The 25,965-nt window shown below is 47.5% G+C and overlaps 1 protein-coding gene across 3 annotated transcripts in view; it reads left to right on the top strand.

Annotated features, from left to right (window-relative positions):
* Positions 1-16,248, top strand: part of Csad (cysteine sulfinic acid decarboxylase) — a 28,073-nt gene extending 11,825 nt beyond the window's left edge. For 2 of the 3 annotated variants that reach the window (XM_028781175.1, XM_028781176.1), the window contains exons 2-15: positions 5,385-5,521; positions 5,772-5,898; positions 5,982-6,072; positions 6,402-6,508; positions 6,741-6,856; positions 7,426-7,505; positions 7,814-7,868; positions 13,141-13,257; positions 13,335-13,399; positions 13,621-13,702; positions 14,069-14,268; positions 14,393-14,444; positions 14,588-14,677; positions 15,465-16,248. In XM_028781175.1, the coding sequence (XP_028637008.1) occupies positions 5,396-5,521; positions 5,772-5,898; positions 5,982-6,072; positions 6,402-6,508; positions 6,741-6,856; positions 7,426-7,505; positions 7,814-7,868; positions 13,141-13,257; positions 13,335-13,399; positions 13,621-13,702; positions 14,069-14,268; positions 14,393-14,444; positions 14,588-14,677; positions 15,465-15,638 (1,482 nt within the window). In that variant the 5' untranslated portion in view covers positions 5,385-5,395 and the 3' untranslated portion in view covers positions 15,639-16,248. Of the gene's footprint in view, positions 1-4,756; positions 5,180-5,384; positions 5,522-5,771; positions 5,899-5,981; positions 6,073-6,401; positions 6,509-6,740; positions 6,857-7,425; positions 7,506-7,813; positions 7,869-13,140; positions 13,258-13,334; positions 13,400-13,620; positions 13,703-14,068; positions 14,269-14,392; positions 14,445-14,587; positions 14,678-15,464 lie in introns of those variants that run through there. The other variant, XM_028781174.1, reaches the window with a different exon arrangement.
* The last annotated feature ends 9,717 nt before the right edge of the window (positions 16,249-25,965 follow it).

Raw genomic sequence — 25,965 nt, 5'->3', positions numbered from 1 at the left:
AAACCAAACCAAACCAAACCAAACCAAACCAAACCAAACCAAACCAAACCAAACCAACCAAACAAACAAACTAAATAATATTCATATATGCATACAATGTGTTTGGATCCAACCTACCTCCCATTTTTTCCCTCCGGTGCCCCTCCCCCCATATACCCATCATGTGTTCTTGCTATACAGCCTAGAGTGGTTTCCAGCTTGAGGTGATCCTCCTGTCTCAGTGCCTCAAGTGCTGGGATTGCATAGATGTGCATTAGCCTTTCCTGCAGCTCTGGTTCTTGTTAGGTTCTTTCTTTAGTTGTCTCACACGCATATATCCATCTATTCATCCATCTATCTATCCGTCCAACCATCCATCCATCCATACATACATATATATGTGCATTTGTCATTTGGAGTTTTCATTTTTACTTTCACTTAATTGTTCAGGTTTTCTGAGGCAGTGTTTCCTTACAGGCGGACTTGGAACTTGCAGTGTAGCTAAGGCTGTCCCTGAGCTCCGTCCTCCTTAACTTCTCTGCCTCAGCCTTTCAGGTACTAGGATTACAGGCATGTGTCCATGCTTAGTGTCCTTTCTGTCAGGCTTAGGAGTAAGGCATTATGAATAAACTGTATGACTGACGGCATCACTGATAGGGAAGGTCTTTGTTTTCTTTTGTTGGCAAACAAAGGCCCTGTGCAAGCAAGGCCAGCTATGCCATCAGGCCCCACCTCCAGCCCCAAGGGTGAGCCTTTTCTCTGAATTTTGTTTCTTCAGAGAGATACTCTGCAGGCTCTGGCCCTGAGAAATTGATGCCAGACAACTAGGGGCAAGGGTCACCTTTTCCTGTGTTGAGGTAGTGTCCAGTCCACCTTTCAGATGTTCTTATGCCCCAGAAATGGCTCCTGTGTTCCCATTTCTCCAGAGAATAAGCCTTCTGTTTCTTTAGAAGAGAGTGGAATGGCTGCTACCTGGTAGATGGGTGTGGGGTGAGAAGAGTCAGGGTCATGCAAATTTTCATCCAGTCGTTCTGAGACAGAGAGCTGAGGCAAATCAGAACGCCAGTCCTGGCTGAAGATGCCAGCATGGCAGGGTTAAGTCTGCACGGCATCTCCAGTCCAGAACAGCTTCTTCATCTTCTCCTTAACTTCCCCTGTCCAACCTCAGTTACATTTCTCCTTAACTTCCCCTGTCCAACCTCAGTTACATGGTCCCTTGTTTCAGTCACTCTCTTTCTGGTGTTCTCTCCTCCACAGCTGCACTCTCCTACCACAGAATCCACCTGGGGGAAAACCCCAGTGCAGCAGCCTGCACTTCCTCCCAAATGCACTGTGCCTGCTGCAGCTGCCTGTGGAAAAGCCACAGCCTCTCAAACTGGCATCACTCTATAGATTCATGGTCCCTGAGTTAATCTCTTAGACACAGCGGATTAAACACACACACTTGCCATTTTTCCTTCATCAGAACACCATTGAAATCACAACAGCAGAACTTTAATCTGGGAAAATAAGGCAAAGGAGAAAGAGATAAAGCAACAGCTGTCAGTAATCATGCATGATGGGATAGGAGGCAGGAGAGTGGCACAGCTGGACACTGGGAGCCGTGTACGAGGCCACAGAACTGGTTGTATAACCTGGACAGGTGTTGTGTATCTTTGAAACTCAGCACCCTCTTTAAAATGTGGTTTGTAGGCTTACCCTGAACAAGTGTGAGGGCCAGCATGGTGCATTTTAAGTGCAGAAGGTGGTGTATGGTAAGTCATGAAGTAGGACCCGTTTTTGTTTGCTTTTGCTGGATCTTCCATGTGGTAGGTAAGCTCTGATGGCCACCCTAGCCCAGCTTGCCTGTTTAATTAGTCTCTCGACCTTTGTACTCCTGTTTGCCGCTGTTGGAGCAGGGGAGCTAGCAGAGTGCCTCTGAAGGACTGACCTTCCCTCCCACATCCTGGGCAGTGCTCCTACCTTCCCAGACCGAGTGTACTCATAAAATGTCTGAGAGCATCCCTTGGATCTGGGTTTGCAGCCCGTGAGACCAGTGAGTGCTGACTGTAGATTATATTTGAGCAGTTTCTCTCAGGAAGGTGGTTGAGTTCCAGATCTGCTCTCCCTCTCCTGAGGCTCCTTAGACCCCAGGGCTGGCTTCTCTCCTCACCCCTCCCTCTGAATATCACAAAGATTCAGATCTTGGGATCTCAAATTGGCCTTCCATAGCATCTCTCGCTGGCACTGGCTCTAGCCAGGCTGTCCCTACTTGTGGGTCCTTCACTTAGATGAACACCTGTAGAAGGTCCTTCATCCGCTCTCACTCAGCTCTTTCCTCTTCTGTCCATATTTGTCCTGGGACATATAATTTTTCCAGTCACTGAGGCATGAAACTCCAGGGCCAACTTTGATTCTTCCATTTCCTTCAACAGAGATTTTGTAAGCATCTTGTGTAACTCAGAGAATGACCAAACCTGGTTTCTTCTGCCTGCCCTTATTCAGGTGGGGTTGGCCCCTTGCCTGTCAATTTTTCTGCATCCTGCTGGTAAAAACTGACCTCTTGAACATCAGCTTTCCTTTCTCTCTCTCTCTCTCTCTCTCTCTCTCTCTCTCTCTCTCTCTCTCTCTTCCTTCTCTCTCTCTCTCTCCCTCCCTCCCTCCCTCCCTCTCTCTCTCTCTCTCCCCATCTCTCTCTCTCTCCTCCTCCTCTTCCTCTTCTTTCTTCTCCTCTTCTTCCTCCTCCTCCTTTAAAGACAGGAACTTCCTATATAGTTTAGGCTGGCCTCAAACTTACTATGTACCCCAGGCTAGCCTCAGACTTGCAGTGATCCTTCTGCCTGAACTTCCTAAGCACTGAGATTATAGTAGTAGGTACTCATATATCCAGCGTTGATTTTTGAGACAGGATTTCTCTGTGTAGAACTCACTCTGGTCCAGGCTGCCCTTGAACTTAGAGATCCACCTGTGTCTGCTTCCTGAGTGCTGGGGTTAAAGGTGAGCACCACCACCAGCCGGCTTAAGACATAGATTTTTAAAAAATAATTTTAAAAATTGCATTTTCTTTTATTCGTATTCTTATGTACATGTGTGTATATGGCCTGATGCAGGCGTGGAGGCCAGAGGATCTTGTGGGAGTTGGTTCTCTGATCCAGCATGTGGGTCCCAGGAAGCAAACTCCTACTGCCAGACTCATTAGCAGGTGCCTCTACCTACTGAGCCATCTTCCCCCCCCCCCTTTTTTTTTGGAGGCATTGGAGGCAGGATTTCTCTGCATAGCACCAACTATTCTAGAACTCACTCCATACACTAGGCTGGCCTTGAACTTAGACTGCCTTGCCCCTGCCTCCCAAGTGCTGGGATTGAAGGGGTACGCCACCACTGCCCGGCTCATCCTTCCCGTTCTAATTCTTGTTTTGTTTTTGTCTTTTTTTTTTAAGATTTTTATTTATTTATTTTATGTACGTGAATACACCATTGCTGTCTTCAGATGCACCAGGAGAGGGTATCAGACCCCATTGCAGATGGTTTTGAGCCACCATGTGGTTGCTGGGAATTGAACTCAGGACCTCTGGAAGAGCAGTCAGTGCTCTTAACCAGTGAGCCATCACTCCAGCCCATGTTTTTGTCTTTTCAAGTCAGAGACTTTAGTGCTAAAACTGGCCTGGGACTTGCTGTGATCCTCCTGGCTCTGCTTCCAGTTGTGGTTGCAGGCTTGAACCAACACATCTAGCTCTCAGCATCAATGTAATGATATGACTTGCTACAGAGTCCTTTGGTGACTTTCTGCAGGGTAAAATTAGATTCCTAGGTCTGATTGATGCTTAAGACTCTCCATAAGTCACTCACCTTTGCTCCCGTATCCCAGCTGGTCAGTTCCTGCCTGAGTCAGGACCAGCCTTGCTCATTTCCATTTAGCTCATGGCCGCCTTCTTTCTAGGCCAAGTGCTTCTCACCTTGCGTTTACCTGCTCTGGTTCTCCTGTCCAATCTCAGGTCTCAGCCTCATCCACTTGCAGGTCTCCCCAGACTTCAGTCTCCTGGGACTCCTTCGAATTCTGAGGACACTTAGTGTCAGGATCCATCAGGCCCTGGGCTGTTGCTGCTGCATACATGTGTCTTGTGTCCAGCAGAGCAGGGGCTGTGTCTTTCCTAGCCTGGATGGCAAAGATCATGGTTGTGTAACACAGTGCTTCCTCAGCATGACCTCCCTTGAGAGGACTGCAGAAACCAGGACAGAGGAGGCTTGACAACATAGGTCTGTTAAATCACAGGAAAGCAAGAGGATTTTATAGTTTTAAGGCAAGCCTGGGCTATGCTGAAGTCTCTGTCTAGAGAGAAGAGGGTCTGGGGTGCTTGGGTACGGATAGAGCTCAGTCCGTATACTGCTTGCCTAGCATATACAAAGCCCTGGCTCTGAGTCCCAGGGTGACGTAAACTGGGCATGGTGGCTCATTCCTATAACCCCAGCCTTTGAGAGGTAGATGCAGGAAATGAGTGGTTCAGAAGTCTTCGTTGGCTACCCATCAGGTTGGAGGCCAGCCTGCAATACATGCAACCTTAAAAAACCACTCACAGTACTCCAGAGGCAGAGGCAGGCAGAGCTCTGTGAGTTAGAGGCCAGCCTGGTCTACAGAGTGAGTTTCAGAACAGCCAGGGCTACACAGAGAAAACCTGTCTCAAAAGTTGGAAGAGGAAGAGGAGGAGGAAGAGGAAGAGGAAGAAGAGGAGGAGGAGGAGGAGGAGGAGGAGGAGGAGGAGGAGGAAGAGATAGAGGAAGATGAGGATGATTAGGGAAAACTAGAATAGTTCTGGAAAGTCTTAGTTGTGGGGTGGCTTGCACGTCTCAGGCCCTCCCTGGCCTGTTTCCTGGGCCTCTCTGCCCTCACCTTCCCCCAGTCTTCTCTCATTCCCTGAGCACTTAGATTCACAGTGGAAATTCCTCCTCCACTCACACCCCTTCCCCGAGGCGAATGTGCCACCTGTTTCTCATGCCCCGCCCTTCTCTGTAGGCTAATGATTATGCAGGAAACTTCACTGCTGTCCCTGTCCCAAATCTGTAAAAGTTCTCTTTCGGGCAAGGGTCATGAGAGTAATGCCACTGGCATGTGACTCTGGCTTCACCCCGCTCCCTCTGCTGTCTTAGTCCTGTTCTGAAAAGTCCATTGTGTATCTTGTCACCAGCTCGTCTGAACCTTCTCTGAACCGTCCTGAGCTGGAAGGTAAGTGTCCTGTCAGTGGCCCCTGGTCCCACCTGCTCAGCACCGGTTGCCTTTCCCCTTCTTGTTCCCACCTTCTCCTCAGATGCTGCCACTGTCCTCATCTGAACTCAGCCAGGACCTCAGTCCCCTTACCAGGTAGAAGGCCTTGCTTGTGTCCAGGTGGGGCCCACAGGCTGAATGAGGAATGCTTCCACCCTGCTTGCAGATTTCATCCTGATGGCTGACTCAAAACCACTCAGGACCCTGGATGGGGACCCCGTGGCTGTGGAGGCCTTGCTCCGGGATGTGTTTGGGATTGTTGTAGACGAGGCCATTCGGAAGGGGACCAGTGCCTCTGAGAAGGTGGGCTCTGTTTCCTCCCTCCTGCCCATCATTTTGTATACTTGACTTGAGTTCACTCCTGTCCCTGGTGTACCTCACGATTGGCACTCTGGGTCTTACGTTTCCCCTTTGTTTCCCCTTGCTTGGGCACACTTGTGAAAACATCCTGAGCCTGTTTTAATGGCAAGTTGCTGATGCCTTGCATCTGTTACATTATGGCTAGATCTCAGCCAGGGGTCTAAGATCCCTGCGTCTTGGCCTCTCCTCCTAGGTCTGCGAATGGAAGGAGCCTGAGGAGCTCAGGCAGCTGCTGGACTTGGAACTGCAGAGCCAGGGCGAGTCTCGGGAGCGGATCCTGGAGCGCTGCCGAGCTGTGATTCACTACAGTGTCAAGACTGGTGTGTCTGGGAGCCCAGCGGGAGGGGTTCTGGCCCCAGCATCCAGCTCCAACCTGAGTCCTCTGCCTGCTCCTCTTCTCCAGGTCACCCCCGGTTCTTCAACCAGCTCTTCTCAGGGTTAGATCCCCATGCTCTGGCTGGACGCATCATTACAGAAAGCCTCAATACCAGCCAGTGAGCCATCTGGGTCCTCTGTTCACAAAGGACTTGGGTTTGTTGGGAGGAGCCGTCTGGGTAGGAGAGGAGAATGGTTTCTGCTTCTTGCCACCATTTTCTACAAATGCCTCTCGTCAGACAGAATGTTTTCCCTGCTGTCTGTCCCTTGGGCTCCTTCGCCAGCCTCCGTATGCCTCCTGACCCCATTGTTTTCTCATGTGGACTTTCTGGTTCTTTGACACTCGCCAATGTCTCTCTTGGGATCCTTACTTCACCCCCTCCGTCTCCCCTAGCCTCAAGACTTAGCCGGGCAGTGCTTTCACCTCGTCACCCATGTTCTCTGGCAGGTACACATATGAGATTGCCCCTGTGTTTGTGCTCATGGAAGAGGAGGTGCTGAAGAAACTCCGTGCCCTGGTGGGCTGGAATTCTGGGGATGGCGTCTTCTGTCCTGGTATGTGAGAAGGGGGCTTCCCTTGGGTCTTGGTAAAGGGTCTGCCTCCTCTACTTTTTCTTTTCTGTGTAACTAGTGTGGAGGGGTAATGGCTGGTTCCTCTCTGTCTACACTGGGATGGGCCTGCTTCTTTGATCAGTTCTGGGGGGAAAGGTCAGGGGAAGAAAATGTCAGTCTTGATTCAACCTCCTCTCCCTCCATCTTCCTTCATCTCCCGCCCTGTCTGTGACAGGTGGCTCCATCTCCAACATGTATGCCATGAATCTGGCCCGCTTTCAGCGCTACCCAGACTGCAAGCAGAGGGGCCTCCGGGCGCTGCCGCCCTTAGCCGTCTTCACTTCAAAGGAGGTAGGGAAGAGTAGCGGGTAGGGAAGAGTCATAAGCCTGACCAGGGACTCCTGAGTCTGATCTTCATCCAGCTCAGTCAGAGACCCTTCAACTCTTCTCCCTGCCCTCAAATGGGTATGCTTCCTTCCAAGGAGGCCTGGTGCTTGTGCTTAATTTGCCTTCTTGAGAGTAGGGTAAGACAGATGCAGTAGACACAGGTTCCCCTTCTGAGGGTAGTTTGTGGTCTGGCAGCACTGACATCACTCGGATGGTTATTAGAAACAAAGAGTCTCAGGCCTCGTCAGCTCGAAGTCTGTGTTTTTATCTAGAATTCAACACAATTCCTTCACAAGAAAATTTGAGCCATGCTTTTTAATCCCAGCATTCGGGAGGCAGAGGCAGGAGAATCTGCCAGCCTAGTCTACAGCCAGAGCTACACAGAGAAACCCTGTCTAGAAAACAAAACAAGATCCTTTGGAAACCCTGGCCACGCGGTCCCTTTGATCGCAGCTGGCACAACTTTTGCCTGTCTCTGCCCTCCTGTCCTCAACACCTCAGGTCATGCTGACTTGCCCTCTGTGACTTTACAGTGCCACTACTCCATCACCAAGGGAGCTGCTTTTCTGGGACTTGGCACCGACAGTGTCCGAGTGGTCAAAGCTGACGAGAGGTGAAGGTCCTTCTGCCGACATGGGCCTGACCCAGCTGGGCACAGCGTGTCAGCTGCTTGCCAAAAATAAACAAACAAACAAACAAACAAACCCCAGGCTATGATGGCCTCAGGCCCTTACCCCAGTGCCCCTCCCCCACCCACTCTTTCAGACCCGCATCGCATTCCACCCTGTGCTTTGGGGTTTGGCTTTTCCATGGCCTCTGTGTTGCCCCCTCTGCCTTGCCCAGCTGTGTCAGGTGACACCCCCCCCCCCCGTTCTGGAGCACCCAGGTTTCCTCCACTCACTCAGCTGCTTTATTTTCCAGAGGGAAAATGATCCCTGAGGATCTAGAGAGGCAGATCAGCCTGGCAGAGGCTGAGGTGAGTGAGGATTCTGGATAGTGGGGTGGGCCCTTCTGTCCCCTCAGGAAAGGTGGCTTGGCTCCTGTGCTGGAGATACTCTTTACGCCTCTCCTTTATTTTTACACGTTAGTGCCAGGGATGCTGCAGAGACTTGTAGGTGGGTTAGGCTCTGAATTTCCAAGGGAGTCCCAAGCACCCCTGGGCGGGGGTGGGGTGGGGTGAGCGGGGCACAGAGTGGGTGGATTGGTACCTGAAGCATACACAGTGTGGAAGGTTTCTGTGGACTGAGGGTCAGTTCAGGGAGATGCTGAGGAGGATGTGCAGGCATGGTGAGTGCGGCTGGCCTAGGGAGGAGCTGGGCAGTTATCCCTTGCTTTCAAGTGTTTGGAACTTGGCAATTTTTAAGTATAATTGTCCGAAGACTCACAATTCCTCCGTTCAGAGAACTAAGTCAGTCATCGCAGGCTCGTAGAGTTCTGTGCATGAGGATGTTTCCTGGAACAAAGCATGAAATGAAAAAAACGTAACGCCTGTTGATAGATAAGATAAACGAAGATATCTCAGTTTGGCCAGTTTCTTCGTCTGTGAAATGGATGTACTACAAAAGTCACTATGTAAGGTTGTTGTACGGATCAGTTACTCAGCATGTAAAGTGCTTAGAGGAGCTTTGGGTGCGGATGCACTGACGTTATCTGTTGTCTGCTGCCACTGTTGCTTTTGAGACAAGTTCTGCTGGGCAGCGTGGATTGGCTTTGAACTCAGTGTGTAGCTCATGTTGGCCTCAAACTTGATTTTCTTGGCTTAGCTTACTCGGTGCTGTGATCACAGGTGTGGGCCGAACGTTGTCACCTTCATCATTATCATCACCACTGCTAGGGTACAATGTAGCCAAATGTAACAATAAGATAGGAGTGTATCTATGACCGCTAGGGTACAGTGTAGCCAAATGTAACAAGATAGGAGTGTATCTATGATAACATGAGAATATCATAACTGTACATGAACTAGGACTTTCAAGTCACAGTATAGGATGAACAGCCTGTTTTTGCTATTTAGAATATGTGTATATATTAAAAAAACTATTTCATATGTTTTTATGTGTGTGGGTGTCTTGCCTGCATGTATGTCTGTGATCCATTTGAGGTCACAGCACCTGCAGAAGCCAGAAGAAGGCAACATGTTGTCTGGAATTATCATCACACATGGATGTTAGCTGCCATGTGGGCACCAGGAATCAAACCTCTGTTCTCTGTGAGAGCAGCCAGTGCTTCTAACTGCAAGCCATCTCTCTTTTCCAAACGATCTATTTTCATAGATAACTGATTAGTTAATTTTTATTTTATGTAAATGGGTGTCTTGCCTGCATGCATGTCTGTGCAGTATTGCATGCACTGCATGCAGAGTTCATTTTTAAAATATTATTTATTTTTATGTATATGAACACACTGTAGATGTCTTCAGACACACCAGAAGAATGCATCGGATCCCATTACAGATGGTTGTGAGCCTCCATGTGGTTGCTGGGATTTGAACTCTGAACCTCTGGAAGTGCAGTCAGTGCTCTTAAACACTGAGCCATCTCTCCAGCCCACATGCAGAGTTCATATCCCTTGAAACTGGAGCTACAGACAGTTGTGAGCTGCCATGTTGGTGCTGGACATTTGAACTCAGTCCTCCAGAAGGGCAGCGTCTACAACCTGTGTCCTCTTCTATCATCACCACCACCACCACCATCACCACCACTACCACCATCACCATATAGTAGCCCACTGATGGCAGTGTATGCTGTCCATTGCAGTGTGGTTCCAAGTGCCAAAGCCTAAAGAAAACTGACTCCCCTCAGGAGCTCTCAGCTGTTCAGTTCCTGGTTAGGGCTAGGAGTTCCTACTCTGTTTTCTAAAGTGGTTGTGCCATTTTACAGCCCCAGCAGCATGTGATGATGTGATGTTCTGATTTGTCTGCATGCTCACCAGCACTTCATATTGATTCATATTCTCATTCTCCTCTCTCTCTCTCTCTCTCTCTCTCTCTCTCTCTCTCTCTCTCTCTCTTTCTTGAGACGGGGTCTCCTGCAGCTCAGGTATATAGCCAAGGACAACAGTCAGTCCTGACCTTCCTGCTTCTACCTTCTGAATGCAGAGGTTATGAGCGTGTATCACTGGTGACTAACCCAGGGCTTCATGAGTGCTGGGCAAGCACTCTGCTAACTGAGCTACATTCCCAGCACACACTCATGTACACACACACTCATGTATACATACACATGCACAGATTCGTGCACACACGCATGCACAGCCCACCTACTTTCTCTCTCTCTCACACACACACACTCATGCACAGCCCCCCACATGCACACACACTCACTCATAGCTCCCTACACACATACACACACACTCACCCACAGGCCCCCCATTCACACATACAGCCCTTTTCACACCCCAGACATGCACACACACACACACACACACACACACACACACACAGTTTCACAGCCCCTCCCACCGCACGCCACTGCACACCCACACAGCCTTCCCCATCCAGAGGGACTTTCCTGGGGCTGGGGCTGCCTGTTGCTCCACTCTCTGTCAGGGGTGGACATTAAAAGGGAACAGCTAGGTTTTCAGTTGTTTTGTGACAGGCCACGAGGCATCACTACATTTGTTGAGAGGGATCCAGAGGACCGTGGCTTACATGTGGGTTGAGTGTGTCTGGAAGTTTGTGTTGTAACTTAATTTCTATCGTATGTATTTGTCATTTTGATTATCCATTCATCTAGTGATAGGCACTGGGGTGCTGCTACACTTTAGCTGTTGTGAACAGTGCCGCATCGGACAACTGCCTCTTCATGTGATTAACCTACTTTTAGTTAGTGCAGTGAAATGCCTGAGGCTGGGTAACTTGATGAAGAAAAGAGGTTTGTTTTGGCTCACAGTTGCGGTCCAAGGTTCAAGGCTTAAATCTGGTGATGCCTTTCTTGCTGGCAGAGCACAGTACAGGGCATCACGTGACAAGAGATAGGAATGGGGTGGGTGTCTCCTCCGGGCTCTCTCCCTCTTCTTATCTAGTTACCAGTAGTCAACCGTGAGGGCTCAGCCTGTGACCTGCACTAAGCCCCACCCCCAGCGTCACAGTCAGATTAAATTTCTACTCTCTCAATACTTTACAGTGGTGATTAAATTTCAACACATGAACCCCGGGGACTGAACCAGACCCAGACGGTGGCAACTGCTTTTAGTCTTGAGGTTTCATACCCAGAAGCTGAATTACTGATACTTTCATTTTTTAATTTTATCTTTTGAGTCAGGGTCTTGCTATGTAGCCCAACTTGACCTCAAACTTAGAGTGATTCTCCTGCCTCAGCCTCTTGAGTGCATATGGGCCCCAGTATGCATGTGGAGGTCAGAGGACAATGTTTGAAAGTTAGTTCTCTCCTTGTGCCATGTGAAGGGCCCAGGAGTCAAAAACAGATTGTCAGACATGGACGTGAACACCTTAACCAGGCCCATTTTGCTGCCCCCCTTCTCATCCCTGCCTTGTTCTCTGTGTTTGGATATCATATCTTACCTAACCCAAGACTACAAACAAAGTTTCTTTTTGTATTTTGAGTGTTTTATACTTTCAATTATATAAAAAATTTAAAGGTTCGTTTTTAATATTAACTTTGTTTATGTGTGACTGTGAGTGGGTGAGCATGTGGGTGCAGTGTCCATGGAGACCAGCAGGGGGTGATGGATCCCCTGGAACTAGAGTTACAGGTAGTTATAAGTCATCCAGGGTGGGCACTAGGGTTAAACGCAGGTCTTTGGAAGTAGCAAGTGTTTGTAATTGCTGAGCCATCCGCCCAGTTCCTCATAATCTACATTATTTTTCTATTTATTTATTTATTTATCTATTTATTGAGACAGGGTCTAACTATGTAGCACTCAATGGCCTGGAATTCGCATCAGGGTAGCCTTGAACTCAAAGATAACTACCCGCCTCTCCTCTCAAGTGCTGAGATTAAAGGTGTGCACCATCACGCACAGCGTAATTTAATGAAACGGGGTACCACGCCTGCCAGTCCTTCGGCTTTCTGTAGCTTTGTTTGTGTGTATACGTGGGGTGGCGGGCACTGGACATTTCAAGCAAGTGCTCCATCACTGAACTCTCCACAGCTCTGTTTGGGACTTTAATTAATTAACTAATTGGCTGATGTTCTTTGAGACAGGGTTTCTCTATGTATTCCTGGCTGGTTTTAACTGGTCAACCTTCCTCAGCTGCTGGAATAGCTGAGATTATAGGCCAGCACCGCCAGGCCTTGCTACAGGAGATGATTTTCTTAGTTTCTTTTCCTTTTTGAGAAGGGTCTCACTATGTGACTCTTGCTGTCCTGGAGCTGTCAGTGTACACCAGGCTGGTCTTTAACTCACAGAGATCTGCCTGCCTCTGCTTCCCAGGCGCTGGGACTGCATGTGTGTTGTGCACTGTCATGCCCGCCTCTTGGTGTCATGTTTGTGCTCATGTTTCATTGTGTACACACAGGTGACGAATGTGTTTCGTTGCTGCTGTTTGCATTTTGTTTGTTTGGTGTGGGAGATTCTGCTTACAGCCCCAGATGTGCCAGGCGTGTGCTCTTGTTCTGAGCTGTCTGTCTCCAGCTCTAGTTGGTTTTATGTATTTTGTTTAAGGGGAAGAAATACTTGTGAGCTAGTATTATCTGGTTATTGTTTTTAGTTTTATTTTTATATGTGTATGTGATTTGCCAGTATGTATGTGTATGTTATATGTCAATGTGTGTACCTGGTGCTCAGGAAAGCCAGAAGAGAGTGTTGAGTCCCCTGAGACTGGATTTACACACGAGCTGTCATGAGGAGATAGATTGATCGACCAGTGAAATGACTAGTTTGCAAATATGTGGTAGACCTAAGTTCGATTTTCAAAATCTATGTAAAAACAAACAAACAAACAAACAAACAAAAAACAAAAAACCGACGCATGGTGGCTGGATGTGCCTGTAAACCCAGCTTTAAGGAGCCAGAGATAGGTAAGCAGACCCTGGGACTTGCTGGCTAGCCAGCCTAGTCTAGCTGTCTCCCCAACCCAATGTTAAAAGTTTTCGAAAGAGCATAAAACGTCGAAATAGGTAAACATGGGTTCTGCTGAGGTGTAGCTAGCGTCCCTGCCTGCAGACTTGTGAAGAGGCTGACTCAGTGTTGGGAAAGACGTGCAGGGAGCTCAGGGTTCAGCACCAGCGTCTGACCAGCTTTAACAGTGACTCCACAGCTCCTTTTCCTCTACCTTTTGGCTACAGGGCTCTGTGCCATTTCTGGTCAGTGCCACCTCTGGCACCACCGTGCTAGGGGCCTTTGACCCCTTGGATGCAATTGCCGATGTTTGTCAGCGTCACGGACTGTGGTTACATGTGGATGTGAGTGAGTCTTGGATCACGGGGGTAGGGTGGGCTACGCTGAGGCCACGACCCATGCTGTTCCTCCTGCTCCACAGGCCGCCTGGGGTGGGAGCGTCCTGCTGTCTCGGACACACAGGCATCTCCTGGATGGGATCCAGAGGTGCATACAGCCTCCTTCCCAAATCCCTCCCTTCAAATCCCTGGTTCTCTCGATAGTCACAAACTAGGGAGCCTGGGGAGGGTGAGCTGGGAACTGCACAGATGATTGATCTCGGATTAGAGGGAGGGTAGCTATGGGAATTCTTCCTGGCTGCAGGGGAAAGGTAGCCCTTTACCTTTGTTGGAGGAGCCGCTGACCCAGCTTTGCCTTGTCTTACCTAGGGCTGACTCCGTGGCCTGGAACCCTCACAAGCTTCTCGCTGCAGGGCTGCAGTGCTCAGCTCTTCTTCTCCGGGACAACTCGGTGGGTCTGCCCTGGTCTCAGACCCTAGCTTGTCTGTCTCACCACAAAGATCTGGGCGTTAACGTGTTCCTTTAACCCTCCCAGCCAAAGCCACATCTCTCTGCCCACCCTAACCCTGTGTTGAGCTCCATGCGCCCAGTGGATTGTTTTCATGGGACAGAAAGGGTTTCTATCTTGTACTTACGGTTGGAGGGATCCTGGGAAGAATATGGGAAGAGCTTTGGTGTTGGTAGCAACCCGGAGAGAGGTCTGGGTTGGCTACAGCTGTCTCAGTGCTGCCTAGCTCCAGGGAGAAGAGAGGTGGTTAAGTTGAGACCCTGCCATGTAGCACTTTAGGAAGGCCTGCTGATAGCTCTGTCCCCACAGAACTTGCTCAAGCGCTGCCATGGATCCCAGGCCAGCTACCTGTTCCAGCAAGACAAGTTCTATGACGTGGCTCTGGACACCGGAGACAAGGTGGTGCAGTGTGGCCGCCGCGTGGACTGCCTGAAGCTGTGGCTCATGTGGAAGGCACAGGGTGGGCAAGGGCTGGAGCGGCGCATCGACCAGGCCTTTGCTCTCACCCGGTAGGCATGCAGGACCCAGATCTTCTCTTCTACTCTCCACGGCCTTCTCCAGGCCTCTGTAGGTCTCCCCTGTCTCCGTGTCTCTGCCTTCCCTCCATGTGTGCTTTCTTACCCTTTCCCCCAGGTACTTGGTGGAAGAGATTAAAAAACGGGAAGGATTTGAGTTGGTCATGGAGGTAGGACTCCTGGCTCCCTTGAATGCCTCTCCCACCCCCCACCTTGTTCCATACATGAAACCTCATAAAGGGCCAAGAGCAAAGATAGGGAAACAACCCCTTCCTTCCTCAACTCATTCCTCCCTCATCCCTCCCCCCCTCAGCCCGAGTTCGTCAACGTGTGCTTCTGGTTTGTGCCTCCCAGCCTGCGGGGGAAGAAGGAGAGTCCAGATTACAGCCAAAGGCTGTCTCAGGTAGTCTAGTCTTTGCCCTTTGGTAACCCAATTCCAGGGACTAAGCAGCAGATATGTTTCTGCCCTCTGCTGGCTATGCCTAGTATTACATATCCCTGCCTCTTGAGATTGCAGGCGCATCTCCTTACCCTTGATTTTTAAATGAGGTATAGGTAGGGAGAAAAATATATTCCTGAAATGTAAGGAAACGGGGTTACCAGAGGAAGTCACCAGCGTGCGCCACACAGATGTCTGTGCTAGAACTAAGGTCAAAGGCAGATCAGGAATACCTGATCATCCCAGATGCTTTCAGAGACAGGGAGGTATGTTATGCCCTTATTCCTAAGAATGGGTTATTGCTTGCTGCCTCAGTAACCTGAAGGAACAACAGCGTCCTGCCCTCCTGGGGCTGTTACTGCAGAAGAGGTGTCCCCTGTGTACACTTGTGTTCAAGGCGGCTTTGTAAGTTACCTGTAGATTACATGGCACAGCTCAGAAATATGTCAGGAATTAAGACGGGGGAGAAGGTATTGAGGATGGAGGCTTGAGACTGGGGAGTAGCAGTGTTGAATATCAGAGTCTAGTTCGGTGTTCCCAGCTCCAGTTTTCCTGGAGAGAGGAGAGGGTGGACGAAAACAGGATTCAGAGAAGGCCACTCAGGTTGCATGTTGTGGAAAAGGGGTGTGAACAGTGAGCGTGCCCTCAGAGGGTGACAGGGCGTGGGGATGGCAGCTTCTGGAGCCAGGTGGCCCAGGGAGGGGGGGGGGTGGGGGGGCAGCTGCTTCACCTCTCCCTCTGCAACCCACAGGTGGCCCCTGTGCTCAAGGAGCGCATGGTGAAGAAGGGAACCATGATGATCGGCTACCAGCCCCACGGGACCCGGGCCAACTTCTTCCGAATGGTGGTGGCCAACCCCATGCTGACCCAGGCCGATATAGACTTCCTGCTGGGCGAGCTGGAACATCTGGGCCAGGACCTGTGAGCTGCTTCCTCCCGCTTCCCCAGTCAAGTTCTGCATCATCTCCTGGGTTCCCAAAGTGACCTTTCTAGGAAACAGTGGCCTTGACTCTCTGCTCCCACACGCTAACTCTCCCAGCTAAGTCAGGAGGGTGTCTAAACACTGCAGTATGCTCTTAGGAAATAGGCTTTTACTAAATTGGGCATAGGGGCTCACACCTTTAATACCAGCACTGGGGAGGCAGAGGCAGAGACAGGCAGATGTCTGAGTTTGAGGCCAGTCTGGACTACAGAGCTGGGCTACACAGAGAAACCCTGTCTTGGAAGAAAAAAGCAGTATTTTTTCATTAAAATTATGTTTATAAAGAATTTTTATTAATATGAGAGAAATGGTATGAAATATTGAGAAAATTGGATATGAGTTTATATATCACAGTATCTGAGTTTACACTAAAAATTTACATAGGAAAAGGTGGTGGGTGGAACTGTGCCAAAGGTCAGCAGTTTTCCCTGGAACGGGATAATAGGCTGTTCCCAAATCAACCTCTGAGACCTGTGCTTTCCCATTTTATTTTGTAACAACATTACATACTTCTCAAATAGGACAATAAAGCTGCTGTTTGTTTTGTTTTAAAGCTTTATTTCTGACTAAACAATAGAAAACTTGAAGCAATCAGGCAAACAGAAAGCACATAAGAGAGGCAATCATGAGATATAGTCTCCACTCGGAATCTTACTGAGAGAGAGACACCCCAGGGTGGAGTCAGTCACACGGAATGCACCTTGGGATATCAGAAACAGAGCAGGCAGGCATGGCACCTTTAATTCCAGTACTGAGAGGCAGAGGCAGATAAACCTCTGTGAGTTCCAGGCCAGCCTGGTCTACATAGTGAGTTCCAGCCAGCCAGAGATACACAGTGACACCTAGTAGAAAGGAAGAAGGGAGGAAGACAGGCCCGGATTTTATCTGGAGATAAGAGCCCCATTTTCTTACCTCCCCTAGTGTTTTGAAACTGTCTCACTCTGTAGCTCAAGCTATCTGTAACTCACTGTGTAGCCTAGACTAGCTAGCCTCACACTTTCAGTTATTCTCCTGCCTCAATAGCTTCCTGAATGCTGTGATTAACAGGCGTGAGCCTGTCTTGTCTGTGGGTCCGTCCGTCTGTCTGTCTGTCTGTCTGTCTGTCTGTCTCTGTCTGTCTGTCTATGTTTTGTTTGTTTTGAACCAGCTACATAGAACTTCTGACCCTTCTGCCTTCACCTCTCCTGGGATTACAGGCACATGTCACCACTATGGCAGTTTTATTGTTTTGTGTTTTTATTTTTGAGGCAAGGTCTCATATAACCTATGCTGGCCTTGGACTCCTGATCCTCCTGATAGCATTACAGATGAGTGCTGCTATTGCCTGGCCTTGCTACTTACCATTCCTTAAAAAAAAAAAAAAATCCTCACACACACACACAAAACAAACAAACAAACAGGGCTAGAGGCTGTAGCCTACTTGGCGGAATGTTTGCTAGCATTCTAGCACCTCAGTTTTGAGCTTCCGGCCTGTATTACAGCCCAGCTGTGGTGGCACACACCTGTAATTCCAGAACTCTGGAAATGGAGGCAGAAGGATCAGAAGCCCTTGGCTGTATATCAGTTTCAGGGTCCACCTGGATACAAGAGGACCCTGTCTTGAAAAACAGAAAAAGAACTTCTGTAATTTAGCCCCTGGTGGTGTTGCTTGGGATTGTCAGTGTTTTGCACAAAGCACTTAAGGGCCGAGGTGTACTTCAGTGGTAAAGTGCTTGTCGTTACTACTGTTCAGGAGGTTCCCAATTGAGGCTTCTGCAGTGTTTCACGGCCCAGGTCCATGCTCCACCAGAGGACCTGCAGTGCCTCCAGAACACTGGGCTGTTGTGTTCTCCAGTGTCACATCCCTGTAGAGGCCCCTGGCACTCCTGCAGGTGAAGTTCACAGTTCTGTCCTCAGATGATCTAACTGCCAGCTTCCAGGGCATGCTGCACTCTCCTATGCGTCCCTCAGCTACCGAATGCCTCAGGGTGATGAGACTGTGACAGAGCCTCCTGGGCCACTGAGCTGAGATAGAACATGTTGATAGATCTCTCTAGACTGAAAATTTTCCGAATGATACAGGAATTTAGCTTGATGGCCCAATTTTGACAGTATTCCTAGAGTACATTTTAACTATACCCTCCACCACCAACGTAATCAGATAGCACATTAAGTTACTTTGTTTATTTAATTAAAAAAATTTTAGGCAGGGTCTCATTGTGTGCCGCCCTGGCTGTCTTATAACTCAATCTGTAGACCAGGCTAGCCTCGAACTCACAATGATGCATCTGCCTCTGCCTCTTGAGTGCTGGGACTAAAGGCTGTGTCACTACGTCTGTCCACATAGTTCTTTATAGCCTGTTTTCAGCTTTTTCTTACAATATACATTAAATAGTCTGTTCCTGGGGCTGTTGAGATGGCTCCTCAGGTAAAGGTGGTTCTCGCCAAGGGGAATAACCTGAGCTTGAATCTCAGAACCAACTCAGTTGGAAGACAGAATTGATTCCTGGAGGTTGTTCATTACTTCATATGCTGTGGTATAGATGTTCTTTACACAGACACACACATGATAAATTACAAGTTGTAGCACAGATGTTCACACACAGAGACACACACACAGTAAATTATTTTAAAGATGTATGTATGTATGTATGTATGTATGTATGTATGTGTGTATCTGTACATGAATGCACATATTTTTTTGAAACCTAGGCATGATGGCTCATGCCTTAGCACTCAGGAGGCAGAGGCAGGAGGAATCTCAGAGTTCAAGGCCAGCCTGGTCTACATAGAGATCCAGTCCAGCATGGGTAAACAGTAAAATCCTGTCTCAAAAGAAAAAAAAAGTCCCTTAGTTAATTGATGAAGGCTATTGAGATTGTTTCATTTTTATTAACTGGTAGTTTTTGTGTATTTGTTTTTAAGAAATTTATTGGAGCTGGGCCTAATTGCATATGCCTTTAAATTTCAGCACTCAAGAAGCAAAGGGAGGTGGATCTCTATGAGTTCTTGGCCAGCCTAGTCTATTTATCTCTAAGCCAGCCAAGCCCACATAATGAGAACCTCTCAAAAAAATAAAATAAAAGATAAATTTGTCAGGCCAGTAAGATGGCTCAGCTGCTGAAGCCTGATGATCTGAGTTCAATCAACAAGACCCACGTGGTGAAAAGAGAGACCTCCACTCCCACACTGTGACACATATGTAAAATAAATACATAACATTTAAAAACTTAAACCTTTCTACTTCAACTGGTCTGTGGGGTTTATTGACATAGACTTGTTTCTTTAGTCCTATCAGGGTCTGTAGGGTCTGTAGTATTGCTTCTGTAAGATCTGTAGTACCACTACTGTGCAGTCTGTAGTATTACTACTGTGGGGCTTGTAGTATTGCTTCTATAGGGTCTGTAGTATTGCTTCTATAAGTGCTTCTAAGTGGCAAAGAACATCAGGTGGGTGGAGCCGTAGCCTTCACCAGCAATATCCCATACAAAGAGTCAAATACACAGACGTGGTCCAAGGACCAAAAGAGCTGGTTCAGCCTTTTTCTGTGATTACACACCCCCATCTTTGTATCTCAGTTTCCCTGTCTGTTCTGGCTAAGGTCTCTGAAGGGAGTCTCCCAAGCGACTGCGAAGCTTCCTCCATCAGCTCAGACAGAATTGCCAACGCAGTGGGAGAGCGCCTGTAGTATTGTAGTATTGCTACTGTGGGGTCTGCAGTATTGCTATTGTAGGGTCTGTAGTATTGGTTCTGTAGGGTTTGTAGTATTACTGCTGTAGGGTCTGTAGTATTGCCACCTTCTTTATTTCTGATATTGATGATTATAGTTTCTCTCTTTTTCCTATTCATTGTAGTTAGAGGTTTATTGTTGTGATAGTTAATGTTTTAAAAAAATCTATTTATTTTATATATGTGAATACTGCCACTGTCTTCAGACACGCCAGAAGGACATTGGTTCCCACTACAGATGGTAGTGAGCCACCATGTGGTTGCTGGGAATTGAACTCAGGACCTCTTGGAAGAGCAGTCAGTGCTTTTAACTGCTGAGCCATCTCTTTAGCCAATGATAGTTAATTTTATGTGGCAACTTGCTTAGGTTTAAGGGTTGTCTAGGTGACTGGTAAAATACTATTTCTGACGGTGTTTCTAAAAAGTTAGCACTTAAATCAGGAGACCGAATAAAGAATTTTGACTCTCAGGGCTGGACCTGGGTTCCAATCCCAGCATCCACAGGGCAGCTTACAACTATCTGTAACTCCACAATCTTACACTCTCCCATAGACATACATGCAGCCAAAACACCAATGCACATAAAATAAAGGTAAATAAATTAAAAAAAAAAAGGAAAGAAAGATTTTGACTCTCTAATGTGGATGTGCCTCTTCCAGTCCTCAGGGACACTTCCTGATCTTGGGCATCGTCTCCTGTTCTCATGTTCTCAGCACTGGATCTCCCATTCCTGGCCTTTGAGCTCAGGCCAGGAGTCCTACCACAGGTTCCATGCCCTTAAACCTAGATTGAATTACACAGCTGGCCTTCCTGGTCTTTTTGGTCACAGATAACATAGTATGGACATTCTTTGCCTTCATACTGTGAGTCAGTTCTCACAATGTTTCCTTTTACAGATACACACACACACACACACACACACACACACACACACTGGTTGTGTCTTTCTCTGATTTATTGCACTTGTTCTCCAAGTCTGTGTTGCCTTAAGATTAGGAACAAGATAATACCTACTTCCTTTTCCCACTGCTGCTCAGCACAAAGCTCAAGGTTCTAGCCAGGGCAGTTTGATAAAAAAGGAAATAAAAGTCATTGTATATTCAAAAGGGAAAATCAGAACTATTTCTGTTTATGCATAATGTGTAGAAAATGCACTAAAATAACTTAGACATACTAGACTCTAATAGCCAGTGTTTGTGTAGTGTATGTGACATCCTCGATTTCATCCACACACACACACACACATTGGGGGTATAGCACAGCACTGGAGTGCCCATCTAAAACAACCGAAAAGCTCTGAAGCTCACAGGACACAGATGAGGGCATGTGAAGTGGGCTGTGGTGAGACATGCTCGTAATCCTGGCATCGAGAGGCCCAGGCAGGAGATGGGGTTTTAAAGTCATTCCTGGCTTTACAAGGAGCTTGAGTCCAGTCTCAGCTGTGTGTGGATCCCCTGTCAGTATACAACGATGAGTAATATTTCTATTAACAATGAATGGTCTAAAATGGCTATAACAATTTAATTTATAGGAAAATCAAAAAAGAATAACGTGTAGAAATTACCAAGAGTGAAAAGCCATGTATTCAGTAAACCACAAACAATGCAGAAATGATTTTTTGTTTTTGTTTTTTTGAGACAGGGTTTCTCTTTGTAGCTCTGGCTGTCCTGGAACTCTCAGAACTCAATCCTGTAGACCAGGCTGGTCTGAAACTCAGAGTCACCTGTCTCTGCCTCCCAAGTGCTAAGATCAAAGGCATGCACCACCACCCAGCTGTTTTGTTTGGTTTTGGTTTTGGTTTTTGAGACAGAGTTTCTCTTTGTAACCTTAGCTATTGTGGAACTCACTCTGTAAACCAGGCTATCCTTGAACTCACAGAGATCTGCCTGCCTCTGCCTCCCCAGTGCTGGGATTAAAGCTGTGTGTCACTATCTCCTGGGTTGAAACAGGATCTTATGGTAGCCCAGTTTTGCTCAGACTTGCAATGATTGTGCCCAAAGATGAGTTTCAATTCCTGGTTTTCCCATCTGTATCTCCTAAGTGCTACTATACCCAGCTTAGAACCCTTAAAACTCAATAATGACAACACATCTTGATTTGAAAAACAAGGCAAATGTCTGAATAGTTGTTTCTCCAGAGATGATGGACAGGGCCTTCTAAGCAAGACTCAAGGTTTTCAGCCTCATTAGTCATCAGGAAAAGCAAATCAAAAGTACATTGAAGCGGTTAGGTCTGGTTTGCACCTGCAGTGCCAGCACTCAGGAAACAGAAGAGTCACCAGGGTTTAGGGCTAGCCTGATCTACCTGGTAAGTTCTAGGCCAACCAGGGATAGATTAAGACTGTCTCAAAAAAAAAAATCAAACCAAGGCCTTGGGCTGTAGTTCTGGTACAGCACTTTTTCAGCATATAGAAGGCACTAGGTTCAATCCCAGTGCAAACAAAAACAAAAAAAACCAAACAAACCAAAATGAGACAAAACAATTCAACAAAGGAAACATTTGCCTGGTGGTGCAAGCCTTGGGAGGCAGAGTCAGGGGGATCTCTGAGTTCCAGGCCAACCTGGTTTACAGAATGAATTCATGACACCCAAGGCTACACAGAGAAACCCTGGCTCAAAAAACAAAATCAGGGGCTGGAGAGATGACTCAGTGGTTAAGGCAATGACTCCTCTTCCAGAGGTCCTGAGTTCAACTCCCAGCAACCACATGGAGGCTCACAACCATCTGTAATGGGATCTGGTGTACTCCTCTGATGTGTCTGAAGACAGCCGCAGTGTACTCATATACATAAATAAATCTTAAAAAAAAATCAAAACCAAACCAACCAGCCACACAGAGGATAGCAAATCACACTCAGGAACACAGCTATAGTAAAAGATAATAAAGTTCTGTGAGAATGTAGAATTAGAAGCCACGTGCTCTGCCAATGGGAGTATAAGTTGGTACAACCGCTTTGGAATAGAATCTGCAGTTCCTCAAAGGATTAAAGGTGAGGTCACATGACCCCGTCAATGCCTACAGGTGTAAATCAAAGAAATGAAGAGTTGGGAGTGAGTGACATTGTGAGTAAATGTGTAGTTGATTGACATGAACATGGATGGCCTCAGCCCCGCTGGTGTAACAGAGCCTCTCCTGGTCCAAGTGCCAGCATTGACTGTCTGTAGAAAATCTCCACAGAGTTTTCTCCTCCAAGATGTTACAGGATGAAGACTTCCCTACAGAAACAGCTCCTACTGAGATCCTGCCTCCCTGCTCAGTGGTGTATAATAACCCACCCCCTTGTTTATCTGTGTGTAGTAAGCCAGTTTCTGTTCAACCGTTTGTAGTTGATACACTGGACTCCCGGGGTGCTGCTGTGGCTTCTCCATCAGAGAACCAGTACTCTGAACTCCACGTCTGTGTGTCTGTGTGTCCATTTTTTCTTCATTCCCTCCCTACTCAAGTCAGGTCAAATCCCTGGAGCTATGCAGAGTTCAGCAACAAAAAACGGACACTCCCACAAAATTGAACACAGTCATTGGTAGCACTCTGACCTCAATCATGAGTCAAGAAGACAGTCTGGAGTGACGGCTCAGTGGTTAAGAGCACTTGTTGCTCTTGCAGAGGATCTAGATTTGGCTCCCAGCACCTAATTGGTTTCTCATAGCACCTGTAACTCCAGTTCCAGAGGATCTGGTATTTCTTCTGAACTCTGCATGTTCTAGGCATGCACATGGTGCATATACATACATGTAAGCAAAACACTCATAATTTTTTTTAAAAGCCTCACAGGCTTTTTTAACACTCCAATCTGACTAAGACATTTTCCTTTTTGTTTATTTGTAATTTTTTTGAGACAGAGTCTCACTGGCCTGGTACTGGCTATGTAGACCAAGCTGGGTCTCAAGCTCAACAGGTTCATAATTCTACATTCCAAGTGCATTAAAGTGGATTAAAGACATGTACCACCATGCCTGGCTTGGAAGCACTTTCCCTCTTCCCAGATTCCCCTAACCTGTGACAACTTGGCAAAACCTAACCAGGACAATATATGATTCATTTTAAAATGTACTTTGTGTGTAGTATTTGTGCATGTTTATGCCAGTGCATGTTTGCCTACATGTGTGCAGGTCAGGAGAGATACTGGGTGTTCACCTTGATTTCACCCTACCTTGTTTTTGCAAGTCAGTTACCTTCACTGAGCCTAGAGTTTGATTCAGCTAGGCCAGTGAACTCCAGAGATCCACCTGTCTCCACTTCCCAGCCCAGAGGCTGCAGAAGTGGGCTGCCACACCCTGTATTTGTGTGGGTATCAAGGTTCCAAACGCAGGTCCTCATGCTTCTGTGGCAGGCATTTTACAAACTGATCTTTTGCTCCAGCCCTGTGATCCACAGATTCTCAAATCTGTTGCAGTGGCAGTCCAGTAGAGGCTTGGACTCCAGGCTTTCCACCTGGAGATCATCCAACAGTTGTTTGTTAAGTTAAATATACTAAGAACCAGCTCTTGGAAAATCTAATCGAGAATCTCTGTCCTCTGAGGTCCACACTAACTGTCCACTGAAGATGAAAATGTAAGTAAAATGTGGTACACATGAGCGATCTGCACCAGTATTGGCAGGCATGAGATAAATATCTCAGCAGCGTTGCTAATACACTTTAAAAATAGTGACTGCTGTGTGGAGAAAGCATCAGAACTTCAATCAATCCTGGACTTGCTCATTTTGGTGAGAAAAAATAAAAAATTAAAAAAAATAGTGACATACGAAATGTAATGAAACTATTAATTACCGAGTATGGGCTGCATGACACAAGGCCTGTGAGGTCAGAGGACAGTTTCCTGGAGTTGCTTCTCTTCGACCTTTGCATGTGTCTGGGAATTAAACTCAGGTGGTTGGGTGGGTATGGCAGATGATTTTATCTGCTAAGCTGTTGTGCTAGTCCTAGCCTACTTTGCATATATTTAAAAGGTATAGGAAAGCCCAACATGTTCCAATACTTCTCACTCAAGACTGACATTTTCAAGATTTATCATTTTCCTAGTCACCTTTCTCTTGTGTGATAAAACACTATGACCAAGACAACTTATAAAAGAAAGCATTTAATTTGCAGCTCACGGTTCCAGGGGGCAGTAAAATCCGTGACCATCATGGTGGGGAGCATGGTGGCAGACAAGCAGGCATGGCACTGGAGCAGTAGCTGAGAGCTCACGTGTGATCCACAACCATGAGGCAGAGAGAGGGGGAGGGAGGGGGAGGGGGAGAGGGAGAGAGAGAGAGAGAGAGAGAGAGAGAGAGAACACCAACTGGAATGGCAGAGGTTTTTGAAACCTAAAAGCACATCTCCAAATAACACCTCCAACAAGGCCACACCTCCTAATCCTTCCCAAACAGTTCCACCAACTGAGGACAAAGTATTCAAATGTGAGCCTATGGGAGCCATTCCCATTCAGACCACCACAGTCCTTCAATTTCTGCCTTAGGGTTACTAATGCTGAGATGAAATACCATGGCCAAAGCAAATTGGGGAAGAAATGGTTTATTTTACTTACACTTCCAGGTAATAGTCCTTTGTCACTGAAGAAAGTCAGGGCAGGAACTCAAGCAGGGCAGGAACTTGGGAGCAGGAGCTGCTTACTGGCTTGCCCCCCATGGCTTGTTCCGCCTGCTTGGTTATAGAACCCAGAGCCCCCAGCTCAGGGTGGCACTGCCTAGAATGAGCTTGGCCTTCCCACATCAATCACTAAGAAAATACCCTACGGGCTGCCTACAGCCAGAGTGTATGGAGGGATTTTCTCAGTTGAGGTTCCTTCCTCTCAGATGATTCCAGATTGTGTCAAGTTAACATAAAACTATGCATTACAGTCATGTATCAGTGTAGGTCTCTGTTGTGGATTGCCCTGGTGCTGTTTGTATAATGATGTTAATTCTGCTTTCTCAAGAGGGGCTCGAGGAGTGAATCACTCACTACTCAGGTGATTTCATGTGAACCTTCTCCCCATTTTAACTGGTCAGATAAAGGCTGGAGCCTGTGATTGGGCACTGGAAGGGAAAGGTGGGGCTGGAGGTTTTAGGGAGGGGGAAGAGAGGAAGGAGGGGAGGGAAATGAGGAGAAGGAGGAAGAGGAGGAGAAAGATGGAGCAGAACCATGAGACCTAGAGAAGTCGCAAATAGCAAGAGATCTCATAGCTGGGGGATAGAGTAGTGTAGTGGTAGATCTGCCCAATCTAGGCGCGCAGCTTATAAACATTATAACTGGGTTGTGTGTTCGTTGCACAGACTTATTAGGGTTGGAGATTTACAACAACAGGTCTCTGTAATGGGAAGGGCAGTAACAGATTGGCTGCAGTCAGTGTCTCACACCGAAGCAGGGCCTTTGTAGACTCAGAGCCACACAATGTTGGGTGATAATGAACATCCGAATAGACGTCTCACAGGTAACTTCAGAAATCTGGTCATGATGGAGAAGAGGGTCTGGAGAGAAGGATGTAGAGATGGGAGTGTGTGTGTGTGTGTGCATCTGTGTGTGTGTGTGTCTGGGGGGAAGAGAGTCTGGAGAGAAGGATGTAGAGATGGAAGTGTGTGT

The sequence above is a fragment of the Grammomys surdaster genome, unplaced genomic scaffold, assembly GCF_004785775.1.
Source record: "Grammomys surdaster isolate TR1022 unplaced genomic scaffold, NIH_TR_1.0 374, whole genome shotgun sequence".
Taxonomy (NCBI): Eukaryota; Metazoa; Chordata; class Mammalia; order Rodentia; family Muridae; genus Grammomys; species Grammomys surdaster.
This window is presented reverse-complemented; position numbering and strand designations above follow the sequence as displayed.